At 40.7% G+C, this 23,483-nt stretch overlaps 1 protein-coding gene across 3 annotated transcripts in view; it reads left to right on the forward strand.

The window, feature by feature from the left end:
- The window catches only part of MACROH2A1 (macroH2A.1 histone), a 196,444-nt gene that overhangs the window by 164,837 nt on the left and 8,124 nt on the right, over nt 1-23,483 (forward strand). For 2 of the 3 annotated variants that reach the window (XM_073649539.1, XM_073649540.1), the window contains exon 8: nt 7,478-7,652. In XM_073649539.1, coding sequence (XP_073505640.1) covers nt 7,478-7,652 — 175 coding nt within the window. Of the gene's footprint in view, nt 1-7,477; nt 7,653-8,447; nt 8,516-23,483 lie in introns of all 3 variants that reach the window. The other variant, XM_073649541.1, reaches the window with a different exon arrangement.

The raw sequence follows: 23,483 nt of genomic DNA on the forward strand, positions 1-23,483 counted from the left end.
GACCTTGAATTGGCACAAAATGATAATCGTTCCCTTCAGGATTTGCTGATAGGGCACTTAACTAATCCCTCCCTTTCGGATTTGGTGCATCCAATTTTTCAGGCTACAATTTTGGCCTGGAAACGTTTGACTAAATCTAATAGGAAAACCTCAAAATATGATCAAATAAAAAATAATCCACTATCCTTTATTGAATTTATGACTAAGGAGATGATCCCTGTATATTGGGCTCCTGCAGGAATAAGAATAATTAAAGATTTACATGATGGGGAGAATTTCATCCCATTCCAGGTACTCAAACAAAAACATGGACTTTCAAACATAGAGTTTCTTTAGTACATGCTTATAAAGGAAACAAAACACTTTTATCTGGTAGATTTACTATTTCTGGGGCAGTGGGGTTGCTCCTCGGAAATATAAGTAACCAATTCCTTTGGCAAGCAAGAATCCTATATAATTATTTTAATAATGATACTTCCTTTATTAAGAAATCACATATGGTTAAATGAGAGTTAGATCTTAAGAAAACATTTACAGAAGATCAATGGGAGAGAGGTCTCAAATTAACTTATGCTTCTAACATTTTCATGTCTCTTCATGAATCTTATTACAAAATTTTTACTAAGTGGTATTTCTCCCCGGTTAGGTTAGCTAAAGCATTCCCTAACCATTCTCCTGAATGTTAGAGGAATTGTGACCACAACAGTGACCTATTACATATATTTTAGAATTGCCCCAAAATAAAAGACTTATGGTCTCAGGTTTCATTATTCATTAATAAACTAATTAAAAGAAACTTGCTTATTACTCCCCAAATGGCTCTCCTTTCGTTAGATGTGGAACACTTAGAACCTTTTCTGAGACCTATTTTAATTAATATATTTTCTGTAGTTAAAAATTCCATTGCGGCCTATTGGGGAAAAAAACGATTTCTCCCAATTTTCCTGACATTTTAGGAAAGATATCTTCTCATAAATTTTATGAAACTAAACATGCAAACAACTTGTATGAAAAGCATAAGAGAAAATGGGAACTTTGGACCAATGTTTTCCCTGAGAGTAATGTCTAAAGTGGCACCAAGTTGTTTTAGTTGTTAATGTTACACCTTCATTAGTGCTGCTTTTACTGTTTTTTACCATGAATGTTTAATCAATGTTATTCTATTGTTTATGTTTTATTTGTATTCTTTGTTTCAAACTTTGGACTTGATATATAATCTGAGTTCTCCTTTCTTCTCTTTCTCTCCTTTCCACCTACCTTACCTTATCCCCCCCCCAATAAATTCTCCTTTCACTTTTTTCCTTAACCCCCCCTTTTCCTCCCCTTTGTATATACAGTATTTAAACTTTATAAAAACCATTGAAATGAAACCAGAAGTTTACATACACTATGTAAAAAGACACATTTCATGTTTTCTCAATATCTGACATGAAATCAGAATAAACCTTTCCCTTTTTAGGTCAATTAGGATTAACATATTTTTATTATTTGCTAAATGCCAGAATAATGAGAGAGATAATATTATAAGACATTTTTATTACTTACTGCAAAGTCAAAAGTTTCCATACATTTCATTAGTATTTGGTACCATTGCCCTTAAACTGAATGACTTTGGTGAAATGTGTGCGATATCCTTCCACAAGCTTCTCACAATGGTTAGTTGGAATTTGGGCCCATTCCTCCTGACAAAACTGGTGTAACTGATCCAGGTCTGTAGGTCGCCTTGCTCGCACCTGCCTTTTCAGCTTTGCCCATACATTTTCAATAGGATTGAGATCAGGGCTTTGCGATGGCCACTCCAAAACATTGACTTTGTTATCCTTAAGCCACTTTGTTACCATTTTGGCAGAATGATTCGGGTCATTGTCTATTTGGAAGACCCATTTCCGCCCAAGCTTTAACTTCCTGGCTGATGTCTTGTTAGTATCTACAACTCGTGCGTAGTTAGATGTTCATAAGTAGGCGACTGCCTGTATCTTCGCACATACAGTGTGCTGATACACTCTTTTGTTTGCATACAGGATTAATAGACATGTTAATTTTACGCAAATGATGAAAAAATAAAAGAAACATTTTCAAAACATCTCGATTTATTCAAAATTGAGTATGAATGAAATACATGCACTTGGCGCAATCTATGAGGTTATTAATGGCTGTCTGAGGAATATTTTGCCACACTGAATGCACTTGGGAATGCAAATCGTCAAGTTCCCCTGCTGGCATCTCCCTTTGCATATGCAATTGCTTACAAATGATGTGCTGTATGGAAGCTGAAAGCCATGGTAACACTTTAATGCCAAGCAGGCTGCTCATAGTAGCATGATCATCATGCAGACTGGCATTGTCTTGTTGAAAATGTCTCCTGGATCACTGGTTTCATGAACATGGCCGTACCACTAGTGCCACAACCAAATCAAAGTAACGCTGAGCTGTTAGTGTAGCTGCAATGAAGATTAGAGGAGTCTGGCTACCGTACATTATGCCACACCGCACCATAATCTTAGAAGTAGAACCGGTGTGATGTTCTCTCACGAAAGCCACGTCATGGCATTGTTCACATTATTTTGTTAGATTCAAAGTGAATTCAGTTGAAGTGACATTAGACATCACAATCATCAGGTATAGTATAAAACAGTATTTATACAGAACATCAGAACGCGTTTGCACAGCATTGGGCTACAAGTCAGATGTCCAGCTACAGATTTCCATTGGCCTCATACCACAGCTCTCAAAGGATATCATGGTGAAGAGCAAGACTGAAATGGAGGTCTATCCTCCTCAGCGATAAGTATCTCTTTTGTCTTAAATACAATGGTAGCCAGAGATTTGTTTGGAAACCATGTGGGCAACGCCATGAAGAGGTTTGCATGAGGGAAACCAGTTTTCAACATCGCACCAGGCCGCATATTGCTTGGGCTACTGTGAGCAGCCTGTGTGGCCTAAACAGACCACCATGGTCTGGAGTGTCTCCGGTGATTGCAAAGTGAGCTGCCATAAGCTGATCTTGATGATTTGCCCAAGTGCATTCAGCATGGCAGAATATTCCTCAGATAACCATGAATAACTTCATTGGCAAGACGTGTAAGTGTGTATATTCCTGCAAAGAACATTCATACTGAATAGGTTGAGATGTTTTGAATATTTTGTTTCATTTTTTTACATCTTTTACATTAGATTAACATGTCTGTCCATCCTGAGATTTCCATAATTTCACAACTTTTCCTTCTTGGTGTTGTAATATCAATGTTGAGAGGCATATATATGTAAACATATATATATATATATATATATTTATACATGCACACTTACTCGTGTGGTCCAATAAAATGCATAAATGGAGAAGGTTATACAATGGTCCGTTTCTTGGAACCAATCATTGGTATTTTCCTCCTCTATTCAACTCCAATTACAATCGTGACAATGGTTTACACCGTTTACAAACCGCTGTTTTTTTTTCTGTTAACCTGCAAAGTTCCTTAAGTGCGTGATCTTTGAAGGACAAGAAAACTTTACAGACGCACACAACGGATAACTTCTAATTCGAGGGGGAGAGTTGTAGTGTTAAGGTGAAACGCTTAAGTTGCCATATTGGCCACATTTTGCATATAATTCCCCATCTGATTACAGGAATGTCAGGTTGTTTTATTAGATTTCTCTTGAATTTATGAAGCATTCTCCATATGCCAAATGAAACAGTGAAACATAAATTAGAACAAATTGGAAATGTCCAGAGCTCAACTTCTTCAATATGTTAGGGAACAACGCCCAACTGCACAATAGTTGCTGGTACTCCCTTACTCTATGAAATTTATAGGTGACCCAGGTTTTCCTGCAATCACTTTAATTTTCGTCCTTGATGATGGCTCTTTTATGTCTCTGCAGAAAAAGAAAAGCAATAACGTGGAAGAAATGAGCTTGTTCTTACCAAATAAAAGCAGGGTTTTTTTTTGGTCACCTCCTGAAAGATGTTGATCTGACGAACACTGGCTTTCAATTACGTGCACATATTGCAATATTATTACACAGCAGTGTCTTGAATTGTTTAACTTTAAAGCTGCAGATGTATCATGACACCGAGCGGTGAAGTGTAACTGTGAAAATCACTGCATCCATAGGATTTTATGGCCATGTTTGCTAAGAAATTTCATAATTGAGATCTTTGAAAGACTGTGGTGAGCACACATGTGCTTATGACTTCGCCAGAATAATAGGGCATATATGATAAACATGGATTTGTTCAGGCCGAGGATCATCAAAGGCATACGGTCATTACTGATAATTTGTCTTGCGTTGTAAAACATATTGGTTGGGTTGCAAGAGCAGATGATTTGATGGCAAATTATTACGTGGAAAGCAAGGAGAACAACATCTGCCATACATCCATAAATCTGAAGCTTCCTTCTAGCTTGAGGCGCTGTAGTAAATGTAGGTCAGAAGTAGCGGACAGTGTTCCTGATGTAACAGTCCAGTGGGAGTTCATGGATTATATTTTATTAGTATAATATATTATAACTGACTGTAGAAAGACTAAGAGAGTTCTCAACAATGGTAAATATTTCATCAAAATGTAGGTTTTACTGAACTTGCCTACAAAATGAGAGAAGACAGTGTAAATGGGCTACCTGTATCATCCTTTGCTGAATCTACTTTAAATGACTTGTCCACTACTGGATAACCCCTTTCAATGTACCTTGTGTGCTGAATAAAAGCATAGTTGCCTTTTGCACCAGCATTGCTCCTAGTCTTTAGCTTTTATATGAAATAAATATGTCATAACATTAAGGGTTCAAATACTCAAGAGTGGAGAAGTAAGGACAGATGTAGCTGTTTTTAAAATGACAAAAATTTCACAACTCAGAAAGAAATCCCTGCACAGAAGAGGGTGACTGGATACCTAAACAATACTAATTCAGTGGCTTTTGTTGTGTTAAGAGTTAACGGTCCGTGCTGTGATATCTTTCTTGTGTGTTAATTTTAGAATGCCTACATCTACATATGCTTTTCTCTTGTCTTATTCAGCACACCAGAAGCATGTGAAAGGGCTTGTTCAGTAGTGGTCAACCTCTTTAAAGGGAATCTGTCATCAGGTTTTTGCTATCTCATCTGAGAGCAGCATAATGTAGGAAAACAGACCCTGATTCCAGCAATGTATCGCTTAGTTTGCTGGGTTCAGTAGTTGTCACACAAGTTTTTAGATGTAGCATGAAGCAGAAGCTAGCGCTGCCCACACCACAGCTCTCTATGTACATTGTCTATTGACAGTGAGCTGCTTATCAGTGGAGGGGGCGTGGTCAGGCCAGTGCTCATGTGCACTGTTGTCCGAACAATGATAATTTCCTAGCAATAAAACCTTCAACAGCACACAGCCTAATTAATGACACATCACTCAATTCAGTGTCTTAGCATTGTGCTGTCCTCAGATTACATAGCAAAAACCCGCTGACAGATTCCCTTTAAATCCTGAGTGTAATTTCACACTGTTTTTGTTTTAATTGCATTCCTGTATTTTCATGAGGCTGCTTTTACTTAAAATAATTTCCACAATAATAAGTGATGGCACATTTGTAAAATATGCTATAATGTGCTGATTGGGAAGATGCAACTCCCATAATCCCAGCAGTCATCAGAATTAAGAAAACTCCGAGCTAGTTTAAGGCTGTTCCTTCTTCATTCTTTCTTTCCCCAGCAATGCCCACCACTACCTACTGTGCAGTGAACTACAACATAGCCTTATTCACTTAAATGGGTCAGTGCTATTCTCATTAAAATTAGCAGTTGTGCTGGATTTACTGCTCTATACTTATTAGAATTACTTATTGTAGTTTCTTAGTCTTTAGTATAAATTACATATGTCTTTTCACCCTATGTTGTAGAAAAGCAGTCTTCTTTTCCTCAGCGCCCTTTAATTAACTGCTTTTGATGCAGATATCAGTCTAATATGTCCAGAAACTGCTCAAATTTTCATGCTCTTTAACGTTATCCACTTTTTTGGAGGGATATTAATTTTCATCAGCATTCTTACAGCACTAAATGTACTGGAACTTCCTTTCCCTTCCCAGTTTACGATGTTCCTGCCATTGTACAGTAGCTTGCCTGCCTTTTACTAAAAGCCCACCTCTCTGTTACATGTAAATGCAGTTTGACAAAGTGGAGAGCAGGAACAGTGACAAAGATTCCTACCCACTGAGTAAGCCGGTTCTCCTAGTGATATGTGGGGATCTCTTCTACCACATGGTCTTTTCCTCTAGTTGGTAGCTATTTATGCTGTATACTATTTCTTTTGGCTATTTCAGCACATGGAGCTTTTTCCTTAATTATGTGTTTCATGCCTTATTTATCTAGGTTTTCCTTATTGATTACACGGTGTGCTTGGCTGCATTAGAGTATAGTATTTACTATTGCACTGGCTATATATTACTCCCTTATTGTTGGGTTTCATGTTGGGGGTGCCTGACCATGCCAGAGTCAGACATGAGTGGTAGTATACACATCTGTGTATTTTATTGCTTTTATTTGTGTTTTCTTCTATGTAGTGTAATTTTGTACAGTTTTAAAGGGAACCTGTTAGGTAATTTGTGCTTCCCAAATCGCAGGCAGCATGAATGTCAGTGTAACTGCACGATTGAAGCCAGCTATATCATTTTTTGAAACGCTCCTGCCAGGAACCATAGCCGGAGACCAAACTAGTTTGTTTCTGCCCACAGCCGGCTCTTCCCAGCTCTGTTGCAGCTGATTGACAGGGCTCTCCCTATGGACATGCAAGGGAGAGATCTGCCAGATCTTCAAAATATATATTCTCTGAACGCCAGAGTTTATCAGGAAATAATATTCCTGGCTGCAGTTGTACAGTCTGGCTGAGATGAATGCTGCCCATATATTGCCTGACTAGTTCCCTTTAAATAGTTTTTTTTACTGTTCTTTTGGATTTGATTACTGAATGTGCCTTGTTTGTGTAGTGTATTTTTTATTACATTCCTCCCCACTTCCTATAACGTGTCTGGGCGTCTGTGCTGCTAGAGACGGATTACTCTTGACAACAGGCAGATAGCTACATTTTAGGGAGAAAGGAAGCCCTTACTGGACATAATTAAGGAGTGATATTTCAGGGGTAAAACAAAACCATTTTTAAATGAAGGGATTAGCTTATTTATCTCATTACATATCCAATTAAGATAACAGTACAGGGACTATTAAATAGCTGAAACTTGTAATATCCTACCCTAGTGAGTAGATCTTGCAGTCTTATTCCCACTTACTAGTTTTTGTTGTATCGCAGAATACACTTTGTTATCCACTTTAGACAATGCCTATTTTTTAAAAGGCTCTTTTGCCAATAAGCTGACAATGTCAAGCTGCTCTGACCTCTGACTACCAGCTGTAATCTGTGAGGGAAGCCAGGGCCACAGCAGGAGAAATGGCGCACACAGGGAAATGGTTCCAATTACTGTATCCTTTCTTGTCTCCTGTGTCTGATCAGCCGCAGTAAGTTCAGGTCATGGATTGCCTGCAAAGTTTGTAATCCACTGCAACAGCCCGAGCTGGGGCTCCGACAAGTGTGAAGAACTACTGGAAAAGACAGTGAAGAACTGCTTGGCTTTGGCAGATGAGAAAAAAATCAAATCAATTGCTTTCCCTTCAATTGGCAGTGGAAGGTGAGTGATATTTTAATGTTACAGCTGGTACCAATGATGTTCACATGTACAGTCACATTTTACTGTGTACAGGTAGTACATAAAAACCATCATTGTAGATACATTGCTTTCATCTCAGGATCTGTATAGTTTTCTAGTATGTACTCCCAATTCTGTATTCTTCAGAGCTGAAATATCTCCACATTTTTTGGTTCAGTGTCTGTACTGCTCTGATGATGGTATTATGGTACTGTACTCAGTTTTCAATTTTTGATTTTTTGTTTTTCTCCTCCTCATTTTATTTTTTTACAGTGCTGCTCACCATTAATGGCACCCCTTAATTTTTTTCATAGACTGTACAATATTTTCAGAAATAAATGGAAATGTACCAAAGTTATATCCTCAGGATTTTTTAATTAGTGGTCCAAAGTAATACAACAATAAAACATTGTTTTTCAACTTTCATGTTGCACTTTCAAAGCAGAAACTCCTCCCCCACTCTTCCTTTGTAGTTTGTTCAAGCTCTTGAATGTTTGCAGGGTTCTTTTTCCCAGAAAAAGATTTCCCAGATTTTAGCTCACCCCAAAGATTTTCAGTGGTATTGAGATCAGGACTTTTTGCTGGCCATTTTAAAACAATCCATTTTATCTTTTTCAACCATTCCTGTGTACTTTTGGATATGTGCTTTGGGTCATTGTCTTGCAGGAGGACACATGATCTTTAAATCAAACCAAGTTTTCTTACATTGAGTAGGACATTTCGCTCTAAAATCTCTTGATTATTCTCTGATTTCATGATTCCTGTGATACGGTCAAGGCCTCCAGTACTGGATGCAGCAAAGCAACCCCACAGTCTTATGGATCCTCCACCATGCTTAACTGTTGGTAAGGTGTTCTTTTCCTTATAAGCTTCATTGCGCAGACTGAAAACAAACTGCTGGTTTGCATTGCCAAAAAGCTCTATTTTTGTTTCATCTGTCCACACAACATTTTCCCAGAAGGATTGTGGTTTGTCAATGTACTCTTTGGCTAAGATCAGTCGTTAATTTTTATGTCTTTTCTTCAGCAATGGTTTCTTCCTTGGCCTTCGCTCGTAAAGCTCTGCTTTGTTTAGTGGGCGGCATATGATACTTGTTGAAACCATGACCCCAGACTGTTCCAGGTTGGACCTTCAGGTCTTTGGATGTTTGATGTGTTTTTTCTACCATTCGCCCCAACCTTCGAAGACATCTCTTGTCAATTTTCCTCTTTTCCCCACGTCCAAGGAGGTTCTTGACGGTTCCATGCTTGGCAAACTTCTTATTAACATTGCACACTGTTGAAACTGGGATACCAAGGTCTTTGGAGATGGCCTCATACCCTTTAGAAGTCTTGTATTTGCTAATAATAGCAGTTCTGATGTCCTCAGACAATGCCTTTGTCTTCACCATTGTGACAAAGGAACAGGGCCTATCATGTGGCTTTTTAAAACACTGAAGTCATCATTCATTGTCAAATTCATGTCACATGGGCACCGACAATTAATCACAGGAGAATCTCTTTTGTGACTTACCACAGGTGAGTCAAAATGCGTTTCTATACTAAATTAATGTAAAGGGTGCCAATACCAGTGTCACAAAAAGCTTTAGCTTTTTCTATTTTTTCCTCCGATTGTTTTTGGTTTTAACTTATTTTTTATCATTTGCTATTTTGTATTTAACACGAATGCTCTATACATAGAAACTGTTTCACTTGATTCATTTTTTCAGGAGATGTTCCACATTATGTACTTAAACTTCATGGGTGCCAATAACGATGAGCAGGACTGTATACAATGTACTGAGAAAAAAAATTCAAGTTCCCATGAAAAAAACATGAAATTCCACCATTTATATTTTTTCAACTTGTAGAAAGAGGTTGTTTTTATTTATGCCATATTGAGTTGTGTATGATGTTTTGACCACTTTTTATTGCAGACAAAGAATAGCAATGCTGGCATTTTTTTTTTGCATTACGACTTTTACTGTATGGGTTAAATAATTTTGTCTTTTACTACTCGTTCCATACACCCGCACCCAACATGCACTGCAACTGTGCGGAGCATGTGAGGATTCGGTTATTGAACCACTGCATTATTGCAGCTCATTCCAGCTGCTAGAACTTCTGCAAAGTGTTGTCTGCTTCCAGGAATCAGGATAAGGAATGCAATGCACAGATTCTAGATGATCAAATATCCTGAACAATGAGACATCAACATATAAATACATGCCCATGTACTTTCAAACACAAATGTATAGTTACCAGATGGCTTCAGCAGTAAGATTTGGGTGCCCAGCAGATTCTTGGTAGCTATTGGGGCCTACAATACCTATTGGGGCCTACAATACATGCACCGTCAACATAAGGACATTGAGTAAAATCTGGAGGGACGAAGAAGCGCAAATAGGGTGTTATCCAGACTACAGGCGTTTTAACTGCAGAAACTGCTCACCTGGTGGTGTTGTGAGGAAGCACAATACTTAGACGGGCTTAGAAATAAAGGGTCCTGCTGCTGCTCTGCAGGTTGGAAGGTCCAGCTTAGAAATCAAGAGATGTGGAGATGCGGATGTTGGCATCTCAACAGATAGAGATGTCCGAAAACAATTGAGATAGTGGAGTAGATAATGCTGTTTTATTCTCAGCATGGTTGGAAGTGCTCTCAGTTTTCCATCCGGAGAACCATACTTCACCTGCGTATTTTACATATATCCACCAGGTTGAAGTGTCACGACTATGTGTAGATGTGTAAAATCAATCCCTACTTGCCTTTTCATTTTCCAGCTGTTATATTACAGTTACTTATTACCGACTTGATTGCAACTGTAAAAATATCCAAGCCAGCATAAAACTTAAGTCTGCCCAAACAAAGTTATGAAAAGAAGGTCTAGTGATGCTGATGCTTACTTTATATACAATGTGATTTCGAGAAGTTGATAGGTTCTCCTATTATTTGTGCATAAGTAGACTTGCCATTTTATATAACTCCAATTCCCAAAAGGTTAGATTAAAATACAAGAGCGCAATAGGGTCTTATCCTAATATAGAAGAGTTTCAGAGTTACACTGACTCCTTCCTCAGGACAACCATACATCTATATACATACATATGGTTGTCCTGAGGAAGGAGTCGGTGTAACTCTTAAAAGCATTGACAATAAGCCATCATACTATATCCGGTTGTGAATGTCATCCTTCCAGTAAGCGCAGAACACTTCCATTTCCCTGGCAATCTCAACCCTGATTCTCAAAAGGTTTGGACACTATGTAAAATGTAAAGAAAACAAGAATGAAATGATTTGAATGTCTCTTATAACCATATTTATGCACAACAGAACAGGTTACAGATCAGAAGATAACTTAACTTTTTCAAATGAAATGGATGGCAGCAACACATCTCAAAAAGTTGGGATAGCACTTGTCTATCATTGTGTAGTATCCCCACTTCTTTTTACAACAGTCTGTTAATGTCTGGGAAGTGAGGAGACAACTGCTGGAGTTTTAGGAGAGAAATATTGCCCCATTCTTATCTGATGTGGGATCTAGCTGCTCAACAGTAATGAGGCTTCTTTGCCGGGTTTTTCATTTCATAATGCAGCAAATGTTTTCTACCGGAGAGAGGTCTATACTTCAGGCGGCCAATTCATCACCCAAACTCTTCTTCTGCAAAGCCAAGCTGCTGTGATGGATGCATCAAGTGGTTTAGCATTGTCTTGCAAAAATATTCAAGGTCTTCCCTGAAATAGATGTTGTCTGGATGGGAGCCTGTGTGGTTCTAAACCTCTATTCAAGGTCTCCTTCACACGTCTTTTTTACAGTACAAATGGTATTCGTTTATTTTAAAGCACTTTCTTCAAAAATGATTCAAAGTGCCATAAATAACAGGTTAGTAGCCAACATAGGTGAAAAAACAATTCCAATGACCGGCCTAGGTTTAAAGGGGTGGTCCGAAACTAAAATTTATTTTAGTCCTAAATATCTATTTAATGTCATAATCTAATCTTTTTTCCAATATGCTTTAATTAAAATGTCCCTACCGTTCCCTCACTTCTCTATGTAACTGCTGTATTTTTTTTACTACTTCCTGTGTGATGATGTTTTGTTTGAGAATCCCAGTGTATACTGGGATAAGCAAATGAGTTACCATCAGGGGCGTCCCCTCCCTGAAACAAAATGTCATCAGTGACGTCCGTTTTAGGGGCAGGGTTGGTCCCTACTCTACTGACATGTGTCAGTTGTCAATTCTGATGTACTGTATGCCCAATAAGATCTTGTCACGGTGCACTATTCTTCTCAGTGCAGAGTGACAGTACACTCCCTTACCTGCGCTGATGAGAAGTGATGTACCAGCAAGAGAGTGCACTGTCAGTGCGCATTGTAAGGAGAGAGTGAGATAGCAGAGAACAGTACCGCACCCACAAGTGATGTCATGAGTGTAGTGATTTAATAATAGAGTTCCTAAATCACCACAAAAACCTATTTAACTTTGCATTAGATTCAGTTGCTGATACTAAAAAAGGTACATTTTGTTTTTTTGTCCTTCTATTTTGCATTCAACAATGGTTTATTATGGGAATTTATTCTGAATCTGAGTCTGTCATCCCTTATTAAATATAGTTCAGTGCACTGTTCCATTCAGGATCTAATAAGGTGAACATGAAAGGTTTACTAAAAATGCTGCATTGTAATGATGGAGAAGCAGACGGACATATGTACTATCTATATCTATACAATTATAAGCCATGAACTTAAGACTGTCATCTAAATCTGACGATATCGGCAAGTTCGACCAACATTAGTCTAATGTGTATAGGGGCCTTTAGTTATATATTAAATATAGGAATCCCTAATATCCCTGATATTTTCCACCATTCTACCTATAGTGAAGCTATCACCAGGTTTTTGCCACCCAATATGAGAGTAGTATAATGTAGGGATATAGACCGGATGTACGTCACTCTGTATAAAAATACGGTGCCAGGATAGGATGCCACTCCATATACTCAGTGAAGAAGGAATCCGGCACTCATAGAGTTGCAGAAAAATAATTTGCAAAGCAATCCAAAAACACTGACAATTCGGTTGCGCAAATCCTATGGGCATTGAATCCCTATTCCCCACAGCGCTGTTACATGCAATGAACCATATGTAATCTGTCTGAAGAAGGTCCTTTCGACCGAAACGTCACTGTTTTTGGTTTGCTTTGCTAATAAATGTGATATTATTTTTCTCCAACTCGATGAGTGCCGGATTTTTTCTTCATAATTTAGGGGTTGATACCCTGATTCCAATGGTTTGTCACTTACTGGGCTGATGCTGTAGTTTTGATAAAATCACTATTACCAACTACAATTTACCAACAGGAGATTATAACTAGATGACTTGTAAACCTGTAGTCTACAGTGTATTTTACATCCTGGATTTGCAATTAAAGGGGTTGTGTCCACTACCAGGACAACACCTTCTTGAACTAAATGATTTGCCCGATAAAATAAAAATAGCTTATACTCACCTGTGCTAGCGCCGTTCCAGCGGTGTTGGCATTCACAGTCCTGGAGCTCTTGTGTGGTTCTATGACACGTGGTGCCCGGCGCCAAATCAGGGCTGGCGTCACTGTCCCTGTCTACGTACGGATTGAACATGAAGAGGAAGCTGAGGATCAGTTGATCTCTGACATCCTCTCCATGATCAATCCATACGTAGACGGGGACAGTGACCCCAGCGCTGATTGGGCACCGGGCACCATGTGTTATACAAACCGCACAAGAGCTCCGGGCCCGCTCGTGCCGGCACTACTGGAACAGCGCCAGCATGGTAGGTGAGTATAAGCTTTTTTATTTTATCGGGGCCACACATTTAGGTCAAGAAGGCGTTGTCCTAGTAGTGGACAACCCCTTTAATACAACAGAGTTTTTTACTATTATATGAGCACTCACAACTATTGCCATTATAGAAAGTTTTCTTTGGTCACTGAGTATTGAAACTTGTATAGATATCTACAGTAATATTATTTGCACTCCAGTTGCTGGCTTCTTGTCCATGTTAGCCATCAAGACCTGAAAAGTAATTGCGAAATTATAGTAAGAAGACCCACATTACAGATCTATTGTAACTAAGAATGCAACTTACTCGCCTTATGGCTTTCATTCATTTCAATGATAGGAGCAATGTGGTAGAAAAGATCTAAGTAAAACAAAATAAAAAAAGGATTCTTCTAGTGTACGTTGCAGCACATCTCTGCTAGAAACTTAGCTAAAAGTAGAAACTTTATTTGATGTGTAAGTAAAAGTGAGAATCCCTCTATCCATCTATAGACTTGTATTAAGTGTAGTGCCGCCAGCAATGCACATTCTGCATCTGTTCGTTCCCTCTGCTACCTTTCTGTAAATGTTCATTTCTCCAGACGGCATATTGTACCCTTTTCTAGTTCAGTCGAACCGCGGGGACATGGTGTAACATTTAGGGCTTGTCCAGGATTAAAAATGTGTCTGTTTTTTTCTTTAGAAATGGTATCATGTCTGTCTATGGCCTGTGCCTAGTATCGCAGTTCACATTGAAGTTAATGGGGCAAATCCAGACACAGGCCATGGACAATGGTTTTTGGTGTAATAGCTCAAATTGACAACATAAGAAGTCTGACTTTTTTTTTTTGTTGTTTTCACCAATGAAGTAGTAGTATTTCCCCATTACAGACTCTGGTGATCAAGATACATTTCAGAAAATAAGCTTATTTCTAAAAGGACTGAAAGTCAAACTGCATTAGGAAAACAATATACAGTACTTCTAGTTGTGCAGCTGCCGAACTGAAAACATCTGTCGGGCAGACCCGACTTCTGAAAGCAACAGAAACAGCCTAATTCCTCTTTATAACTGCAGAATAGGATTATGCTTTGGGCAGAAGGATCAAATAAATCATGTTCTACTTCAAGGAAAGAAAAAAAAGACTTATGTTCACATAGCTAAAATGAAACACAACTTTTGCACAGTATTTTTATATGTGTAGTGTTGGTACAAATCCCACATTTGTACTTTGAAAACCTTCTTTTTACGTTTTTATCCATCATAAATAGCACATCTGTCACTTTCTATAATTTTCTTCATGGTAACTTAAATGAAGATATCATTTTCTATTTCGGATGGTAAAACGTGAATATAAATGTATTTGCTGAAAAATATGTTCTTTCCAAGAATGGAAAAATCAAGTTTGAAGAAGTTACAGAGTTTTTTGTTTTTACTCTGAAGTCGAAGACGTTCACAGCTCCACAGTGTCATCTTCCTGGTTATTCCATTTAATGGTTCATTTACACCTGTTGGTTTTTGCCCATCAGTGTATCTTGATGAGCACTAATCGACTGTAACAAGTCATTGGGCTCTCATTAACTGGCCTGTTCACTCCGGTTGGCCAACAATGATAGAAGCAGAACAAATGCTAACCTTATCCTTCTGTCGCCATACAGTATCATGTTATCAGCAGCACAGCCCCTGTTGATGGGTAACGAACGCTTGGTAATACAACATTTTCCGTCACTGTACGGTATCATGTTATCAGCAGCACATCTCCTTTTTCAATGGAGTAATGTGTTGCCGGTAACCGTGATTGTTTTGGCGGTGTCAGTGATCCGATAACCTGACTAGCGTTTTGCTCCTTCGTCAGGTGTTTACCAGCTTGTTCGGACTGAGTGTTTCCACAAACTATTGTTTGCTATTTATCTTCTTGTCTAAATTCACCAAAACTGTCCAAGTTTATGCCATGGAGGCACCACTGAGATTGGTTAACAAGTAAAATGTATTTCTATATGTAAGGAAGCCACTAATGTCCGTCTTGTTACCTCCATTTGAGTGTTTGAATGAATATTGACTTAGAAATATTAGCATAGTTGTTATGCTCATGGAAATCTAATATTCAAGGATTCCATAATTACAAGGTATGTACCAAAGGACTGGGTTGTGACAAATGTGGTAACAATATTTGGAAGGGGGACAAAACTGAGCCTGTGAGTTTAAGCTCTGCTGAGGGAAAATCTTGAGGTTTTTGTAAGAGATGCTATCCTGGACTATCTCACTAACAACAGCCTCATAACCCAGAATCAACATGGTATTAACAGGGATTGGTTCTGTTGGACAAATCTGATAAGCTTCTGTGAGGAGGGAAGTTCCAGAATGGACCAGAATAAGGCCCTTGGATGTTGTCTATCTGGACTTTACAAAGACATTTGATACAGTGACTAGTGTTGAGCCACCCCCGTAGTGTTCGGGTTCGGTTCGGTTCGTCGAACACCGGGATGTTCGAGGAACTGTTCGTCGAACTGTTCGTCGAACACCTTAGAACACCGTCGAACACCGTTAAAACCAATGGCAGGCAAACAAAAACACATAGAAACACATAGAAAACACCTGCAAAGGTGTCCAAAAGCTGACAAACTGCTCAGAAGACACTCTCTTTAAAAAAGCCGGCCGGCAAATTCAGCAGCGGCATACACCGGTACCCGACAATTTAGACAAGAAGGAATAGAGCATCACACATAGATTAGATAGATAGAAACATGTCAGTCACACATATAAGAAGCACAGTGACAGTGTTGGTTACTGCACTTGTCATTTAGTGTAAAGGATTTATTAAAAAAAATATTAGTGTTTTCATGCACCGTCTCTTTAAAAAAGCCGGCCGGCAATTCAGCATCTGTACCCGACAATTTAGAACAGAAAGAATAGAGCTTCACACATAGATTAGATAGATAGAAACATGTCAGTCACATATATAATAAGTACAGTGACAGTGTTGCTTACTGTACTTGTCATTTAGTGTAAAGGATTTATTTAAAAAAATAATAGTGTTTTCATGCACTGTCTCTTTAAAAAAGCCGGCCGGCAATTCAGCAGCGGTACCCGACAATTTAGAACAGAAAGATAGAGCATCACACATAGATTAGATAGATAGAAACATGTCAGTCACATATATATGAAGTACAGTGATAGTGTTGGTTACTGTACTTGTCATTTAGTATTAAAATAAAGGATTTATTATTAAAAAAATTGGCGTGGGGTTCCCCTTAATTTTAGGCTCTAGCGGAGGTTAAGCAGACGGCTGGGGCAGATGTTTGAAGCCTGGGAAGGGGGTAATACCCACGGAGCTTCCCAGGCTACTAATATCAGCCCCCAGCTGAATACATAGCCTTTACTAGCTATTAAAATGGGGGACCCCCCAAAAAAAATGACGTGGGGTCCCCCCTAATTTAATAGCTAGCAAAGGCTAGGCAGACAGCTGGGGGCTGATATTAATAGCCCAGGAAGGGAGCCATGAATATTGGCCCCCTCCCAGGCTAGAAACACCAGCCGTCAGCCGCCCCAGAAATGGCGCATTCATAGGATGCGCCAATTCTGGCACTTAGCCTCGCTCTTCCACGCTGCCCTGGTGCGGTGGCAGGGGGTAATAGGGTTGGGGTTGATGTCAGCTTATAATGCCAGCTGACATCAAGCCCAGGTTAGTAATGGAGAGGCGTCTATAAGACACCCCCATTACTAACCCCATAGTCAAAGTTAAAAAAAACACAAACACCCAGAATAAAGTCCTTTAATTGAAATAAAGACACAGTCCTTTATTGTTCTAAATTAAACCATACTTACCGTCACGCCCATTCCAGCTGAAGCCAACGATCTCCTGCAATAAAAGAAAAATAATAAAGCAACCTCATCCTTACCTTTCCATGGTTCCCACGACAGCTTCAGCTCTGCTACATCGAGATGACAGGCTGGACCGCAGCAGAACGCTGCCATCCAGCCTGTCATCCCGCAGACACTGAGAAGCGCAGGCTTGCTTGCGCTGCTCAGCGTCTCTCTGTGACGACATCCAGATGAGCCGAGTTCATGTCCAATGAACTCGGCTCACCTCATTCACGTCACTGACAGCGTGGGAAAATTCTCACGCTGAAGCGCTGATTGCAGGAGAATTTTCCCACGCTGTCAGTGACGTGCAGGAGGTGAGCTGAGTTCATTGGACATGAGCTCACCTCATGCACATCACTGACAGCGTGGGAGAATTCTCCTGCACTCAGCACTTCAGCGTGAGAATTTTCCCACGCTGTCAGTGACGTGCATGAGGTGAGCCGAGTTCATTGGACATGACCTCGGCTCATCTGGATGCCGTCACAGCGAGACAGTGAGGAGCGCAAGCATGCCTGCGCTTCTCAGTGTCTGCGGGATGACAGACTGGATGGCAGCGTTCTGCTGCGGTCCAGCCAGTCATCTCGATGTAGCAGAGCTGAAGCTGTCGTGGGAACCATGGAAAGGTAAGGATGAGGTTGGTTTATTATTTTTCTTTTATTGCAGGAGATCGTTGGCTTCAGCTGGAATGGGTGTGATGGTAAGTATGGTTTAATTTAGAACAATAAAGAATTGTGTCTTTATTTCAATTAAAGGACTTTATTCTGGGTGTTGTGTTTTTTTTAAATACTTTACTAGAAATTCATGGCGGTCATGTCTAATACTGGCGTGACCCCATGAATTTTGGGCTTGGGGCCAGCTGATAATACCAAGCTGGCCCTAACCCCTTTATTACCCAGTGAGCCACCGCACCAGGGCCCTGGATGAGTTGGGTACAGCGCCAGAAGATGGCGCTTCTATGAACGCGCCATTTTCCGGGGTGGCTGCGGACTGCAATTTGTAGCGGGGGGGGGGCCCAGAAAGCTTGGGCCTCCCTGCGCTGCAGATTCCAGCCCCCAGCTGCCTAGTTGTACCTGGCTGGACACAAAAATAGGGCGAAGCCCCACGTACTTTTTTTTTAATTATTTCATGAAATTCATGAAATAATTAAGAAAAAAAGGCCTTCCCTATATTGTTGTGTCCGGCCAGGTACAAATAGGCAGCTGGTGGTTGGGGGCAGCCCGTTCCTGCCTGCTGTACCTGGCTGGACACAAATATAGTGCGAAGCCCCACTTAAATTTTTTTAAATTATTTCAGGAAATTCATGAAATAATTTTAAAAAAATTGATGTGGGGCTTCGCACTATATTTGTGTCCAGCCAGGTACAGCAGGCAGGAACGGGCTGCCCCCAACCACCAGCTGCCTATTTGTACCTGGCCGGACACAACAATATAGGGAAGCCCTTTTTTCTTAATTATTTCATGAAATAATTTAAAGAAAATTGACGTGGGGCTTCGCCCTGTTTTTGTGTCCAGCCAGGTACAACTAGGCAGCTGGGGGCTGGAATCCGCAGCGCAGGGAGGCCCAAGCTTTCTGGGCCACCCCCGCTGCAAATTGCAGTCCGCAGCCACCCCGGAAAATGGCGCGTTCATAGAAGCGCCATCTTCTGGCGCTGTACCCAACTCATCCAGGGCCCTGATGCGGTGGCTCACTGGGTAATAAAGGGGTTAGGGCCAGCTTGGTATTATCAGCTGGCCCTAAGCCCGAAATTCATGGGGTCACGCCAATATTAGACATGACCACCATGAATTTCTAGTAAAGAATTTAAAAAAAACACAACACCCAGAAAAAAGTCCTTTAATTGAAATAAACACACAATTCTTTATTGTTCTAAATTAAACCATACTTACCATCACGCCCATTCCAGCTGAAGCCAACGATCTCCTGAAATAAAAGAAAAATAATAAAGCAACATCATCCTTACCTTTCCATGGTTCCCATGACAGCTTCAGCTCTGCTACATCGAGATGACAGGCTGGACCGCAGCAGAACGCTGCCATCCAGTCTGTCATCCCGCAGACACTGAGAAGCGCAGGCTTGCTTGCGCTCCACAGTGTCTCTCTGTGAGGGCATCCAGATGAGCCGAGTTAATGTCCAATGAACTCGGCTCACCTCATGCACGTCACTGACAGCGTGGGAAAATTCTCCTGCACTCAGCGCTTCAGCGTGGGAGAATTCTCACACTGAAGCGCTGAGTGCAGGAGAATTCTCCCACGCTGTCAGTGACGTGCAGGAGGTGAGCTGAGTTCATTGGACATGAGCTCACCTTATGCACGTCACTGACAGCGTGGGAAAATTCTCCTGCACTCAGCGCTTCAGCTTGAGAATTTTCCCACGCTGTCAGTGACGTGCATGAGGTGAGCCGAGTTCATTGGACATGAACTCGGCTCATCTGGATGTCGTCACAGAGAGACGCTGAGCAGCGCAAGCAAGCCTGCGCTTCTCAGTGTCTGCGGGATGAGAGGCTGGATGGCAGTGTTCTGCTGCGGTCCAGCCTGTCATCTCGATGTAGCAGAGCTGAAGCTGTCGTGGGAACCATGGAAAGGTAAGGATGAGGTTGCTTTATTATTTTTCTTTTATTGCAGGAGATCGTTGGCTTCAGCTGGAATGGGCGTGACGGTAAGTATGGTTTAATTTAGAACAATAAAGGACTGTGTCTTTATTTCAATTAAAGGACTTTATTCTGGGTGTTTGTGTTTTTTTTAACTTTGACTATGGGGTTAGTAATGGGGGTGTCTTATAGACGCCTCTCCATTACTAACCTGGGCTTGATGTCAGCTGGCATTATAAGCTGACATCAACCCCAACCCTATTACCCCCTGCCACCGCACCAGGGCAGCGTGGAAGAGCGAGGCTAAGTGCCAGATTTGGCGCATCCTATGAATGCGCCATTTCTGGGGCGGCTGACGGCTGGTGTTTCTAGCCTGGGAGGTGGCCAATATTCATGGCTCCCTTCCTGGGCTATTAATATCAGCCCCCAGCTGTCTGCCTAGCCTTTGCTAGCTATTAAATTAGGGGGGACCCCACGTCATTTTTTTTGGGGGGTCCCCCATTTTAATAGCTAGTAAAGGCTATGTATTCAGCTGGGGGCTGATATTAGTAGCCTGGGAAGCTCCGTGGGTATTACCCCCTTCCCAGGCTTCAAACATCTGCCCCAGCCGTCTGCTTAACCTCCGCTAGAGCCTAAAATTAAGGGGAACCCCACGCCAATTTTTTTAATAATAAATCCTTTATTTTAATACTAAATGACAAGTACAGTAACCAACACTATCACTGTACTTCATATATATGTGACTGACATGTTTCTATCTATCTAATCTATGTGTGAAGCTCTATTCTGTCTGTTATAAATTGTCGGGTACAGATGCTGAATTGCCGGCCGGCTTTCTTAAAGAGACGGTGCATGAAAACACTATTATTTTTTTTGATAAATCCTTTACGCTAAATGACAAGTACAGTAAGCAACACTTTCACTGTACTTCGTATATATGTGGCTGACATGTTTATATCTATCTAATCTATGTGTGAAGCTCTATTCTTTCGGTTCTAAATTGTCGGGTACAGGTGTATGCCGCTGCTGAATTGCCGGCTTTTCATGTTTCACTGTTGGCACTGTTCCCATCGATTTGGGCAATCACTGTAATGCCACAACCACCATGGCTGTGGCATTACAGTGAGTGGCAGACAATCCATGCAGGACACGCTTTTGGTGTAAGAACAGTTATCGAACATAACCTCGAACAGCCGAATTTTTTGCAAATCGTTCGGGTTCGTCGAACAACTCGAACACCGCCCAAAACAGCTCGAATTTGAGATTGGCGAACAGTTCTAGTCGAACACCGCTCATCTCTAACAGTGACAGATAAAAAGTTGGTACAAAAAAGGAGAGCAATGGTACTAGTGGAAAATTTGTAATTGGGTTAATAACTGACTCAGTAATAGGGAACAAAACTTAGTTATTAATGGAACACACTCTGATTGGGTCACAATTAAAAGTGTGGTATCACAGGCAGTGCTGTTAAGTCGGATTCTGTATAAAATGGACCGACTCTGACTCCTAAAATATATAATAAATTGGGTACAGTAGGTCAGTGTAGTATATGCTGAATATTTTTTCATAAGAATTTGGAAAAGTTATGAAATGTCATACAAATATCTGTTCTTTTCCTGATCAAAGGATCTAGGCTTTTAGTTGAGATGAATCTGTGATGCGCTTTATGTACATGCTCCGTAGTGAAGCTCCTCCTCCAGTGCTATGGAGTCAGGAGGTGTCACAGGTGTCAGTATTGGGCCTTCTTTTAAACATTTATTAATGACTTTGTAGACAGCATACAGTTTAAAATTTCAGTATTTGCAGATGGTACTAAACTCTGCAAGGTAATCACTGAGAAAGATAATATTTTGTGTCATCTGAAGGCTTGGGCTGAGAAAGCTGAACTTGATCGGGTACAGAGAAAAGTGACCTAGGTTGTGGAAAGGGTGGGCTGCATTACCAAGGCAGGTTATCAAACTTAGACCATGTGCCCACATAGCGTTTTTGCGGCTTTTTTACGGCCGCGAAAACGCTTGTAAAACCGTCTGCCATGCAAAGCAATGTGAATTCGGATGTGCACATGATGCGCTAATTAGCGTGCCGAATTCGCATTGCGATTATTCCGCAAATTCGCGGCCATTGAGGAACATTGAAATGCAGCAAACCCGCAGGTATATGTGGATTTGCTGCGTTACAATTAAATTCAATGGCCGCGAATTTGCAGTGTAATCGCGGTGCGTGTGGTACCCAGGATGAAGAGGAGACTACAACACCTCTTCATCCCGGCTACCACGCAGTGAAAAAAAGAAATAAAGTTAAAAATATCTAAAACCTGTATACTCACCTCTCCGGTCTGCTCCCGGCGGTGTCCTCTCTCCTCGGCGTCCCGTGGTGTACTTGCAGGACCTGCGGTGACGTCATTTAGTCAGCTGATGGTCACGCGACTGCTGATGTCAGCGGTCAGGTGATGGTCGCGTGACCATCAGCTGACTAAATGACGTCACTGCAGGTCCTGCCAGTACACCGCGGGACGCCAAGGAGAGATTATCGCCGCCGGGAGCAGACCGGGGAGGTGAGTATACAGGTTTTTTTTATTTTTAACTTTTTAATTCTTTTTTTTTTTTTTTACTATAGATGCAGCATTTAAAGCATCTAAGTTGGTCATACAATATAAATCCATGCCAGTTGCATGGATTTATAGGCTATGTGCCCACGTTGCATTTATGAAGCAGAAAATTTCTGCTGCATAAATGCAAGTCCTCTCCCGGAAAAACGCATGCGGAATTCCGCACACGTTTATCGCGCATTTTTCGCGCGTTTATCACGCGTTTTCCACATGCGGAATTGCCTTGCGTTTTTTATGCATTGGACAAAGGCAATTCCGCTTGCGGAAACGCAAAATTAAATGACATGCTGCGGATTTTTGAACGCGGCATAAACGCTGCGGAAAAATCCGCAGCATGTGCATAGAACTTGCGGAATCCCATTGGGGACCATGGGGTGCGGATATACATGCGTTTTTCAAGCGTTTACGCTGCGGAAATTCCGCAGCATATACGCTTGAAAAATGCTACGTGGGCACACAGCCTTATTGTGTGATCAACTTGTCAAGCACTTTTCCAAGTGATGCTCAAAATCGCTTGGAAAAGTGCTTGAAAAAATGCATGCCAAAACGCATGCGTTTTTTGTGCCAGAGAGAGGCAAAAACGCTCTGCATCAAATCTGCTACATGGGCACATAGCCTTAGGGTTATTCAGTTTGAACAAATGAAGGCTTTGGGGCAATCTTATTACAGTGTACAAGTATATAAAGGGACAGTATAGATATCTTTCTAATGATCTTTTTATACCATGAACTGTAAATATGATATGGACCATCCTCTATATCTAGAGGAAAGAAAGTTTCTACATCATTAGAGGGTGATTATTTCAGTGCCAGCAGAGAGATTGTGGAACTCTGCCACATGATATTGTAATGGTTGCTTCACTAAAAAGTCCAAAATGCCTTTCTTGAAAAATATAATATTACTGGTTTTGAGTCCTAGATTCTGTGATGGGACATTGATCCAAGGAACTAGTCTTACTGCCTTTTGTAGACTCTGTAAGGA

Source organism: Phyllobates terribilis, unplaced genomic scaffold (genome assembly GCF_046119375.1).
Source record: "Phyllobates terribilis strain yellow unplaced genomic scaffold, ASM4611937v1 Scaffold_10__3_contigs__length_209671492, whole genome shotgun sequence".
In the NCBI taxonomy this organism is placed as follows: Eukaryota; Metazoa; Chordata; class Amphibia; order Anura; family Dendrobatidae; genus Phyllobates; species Phyllobates terribilis.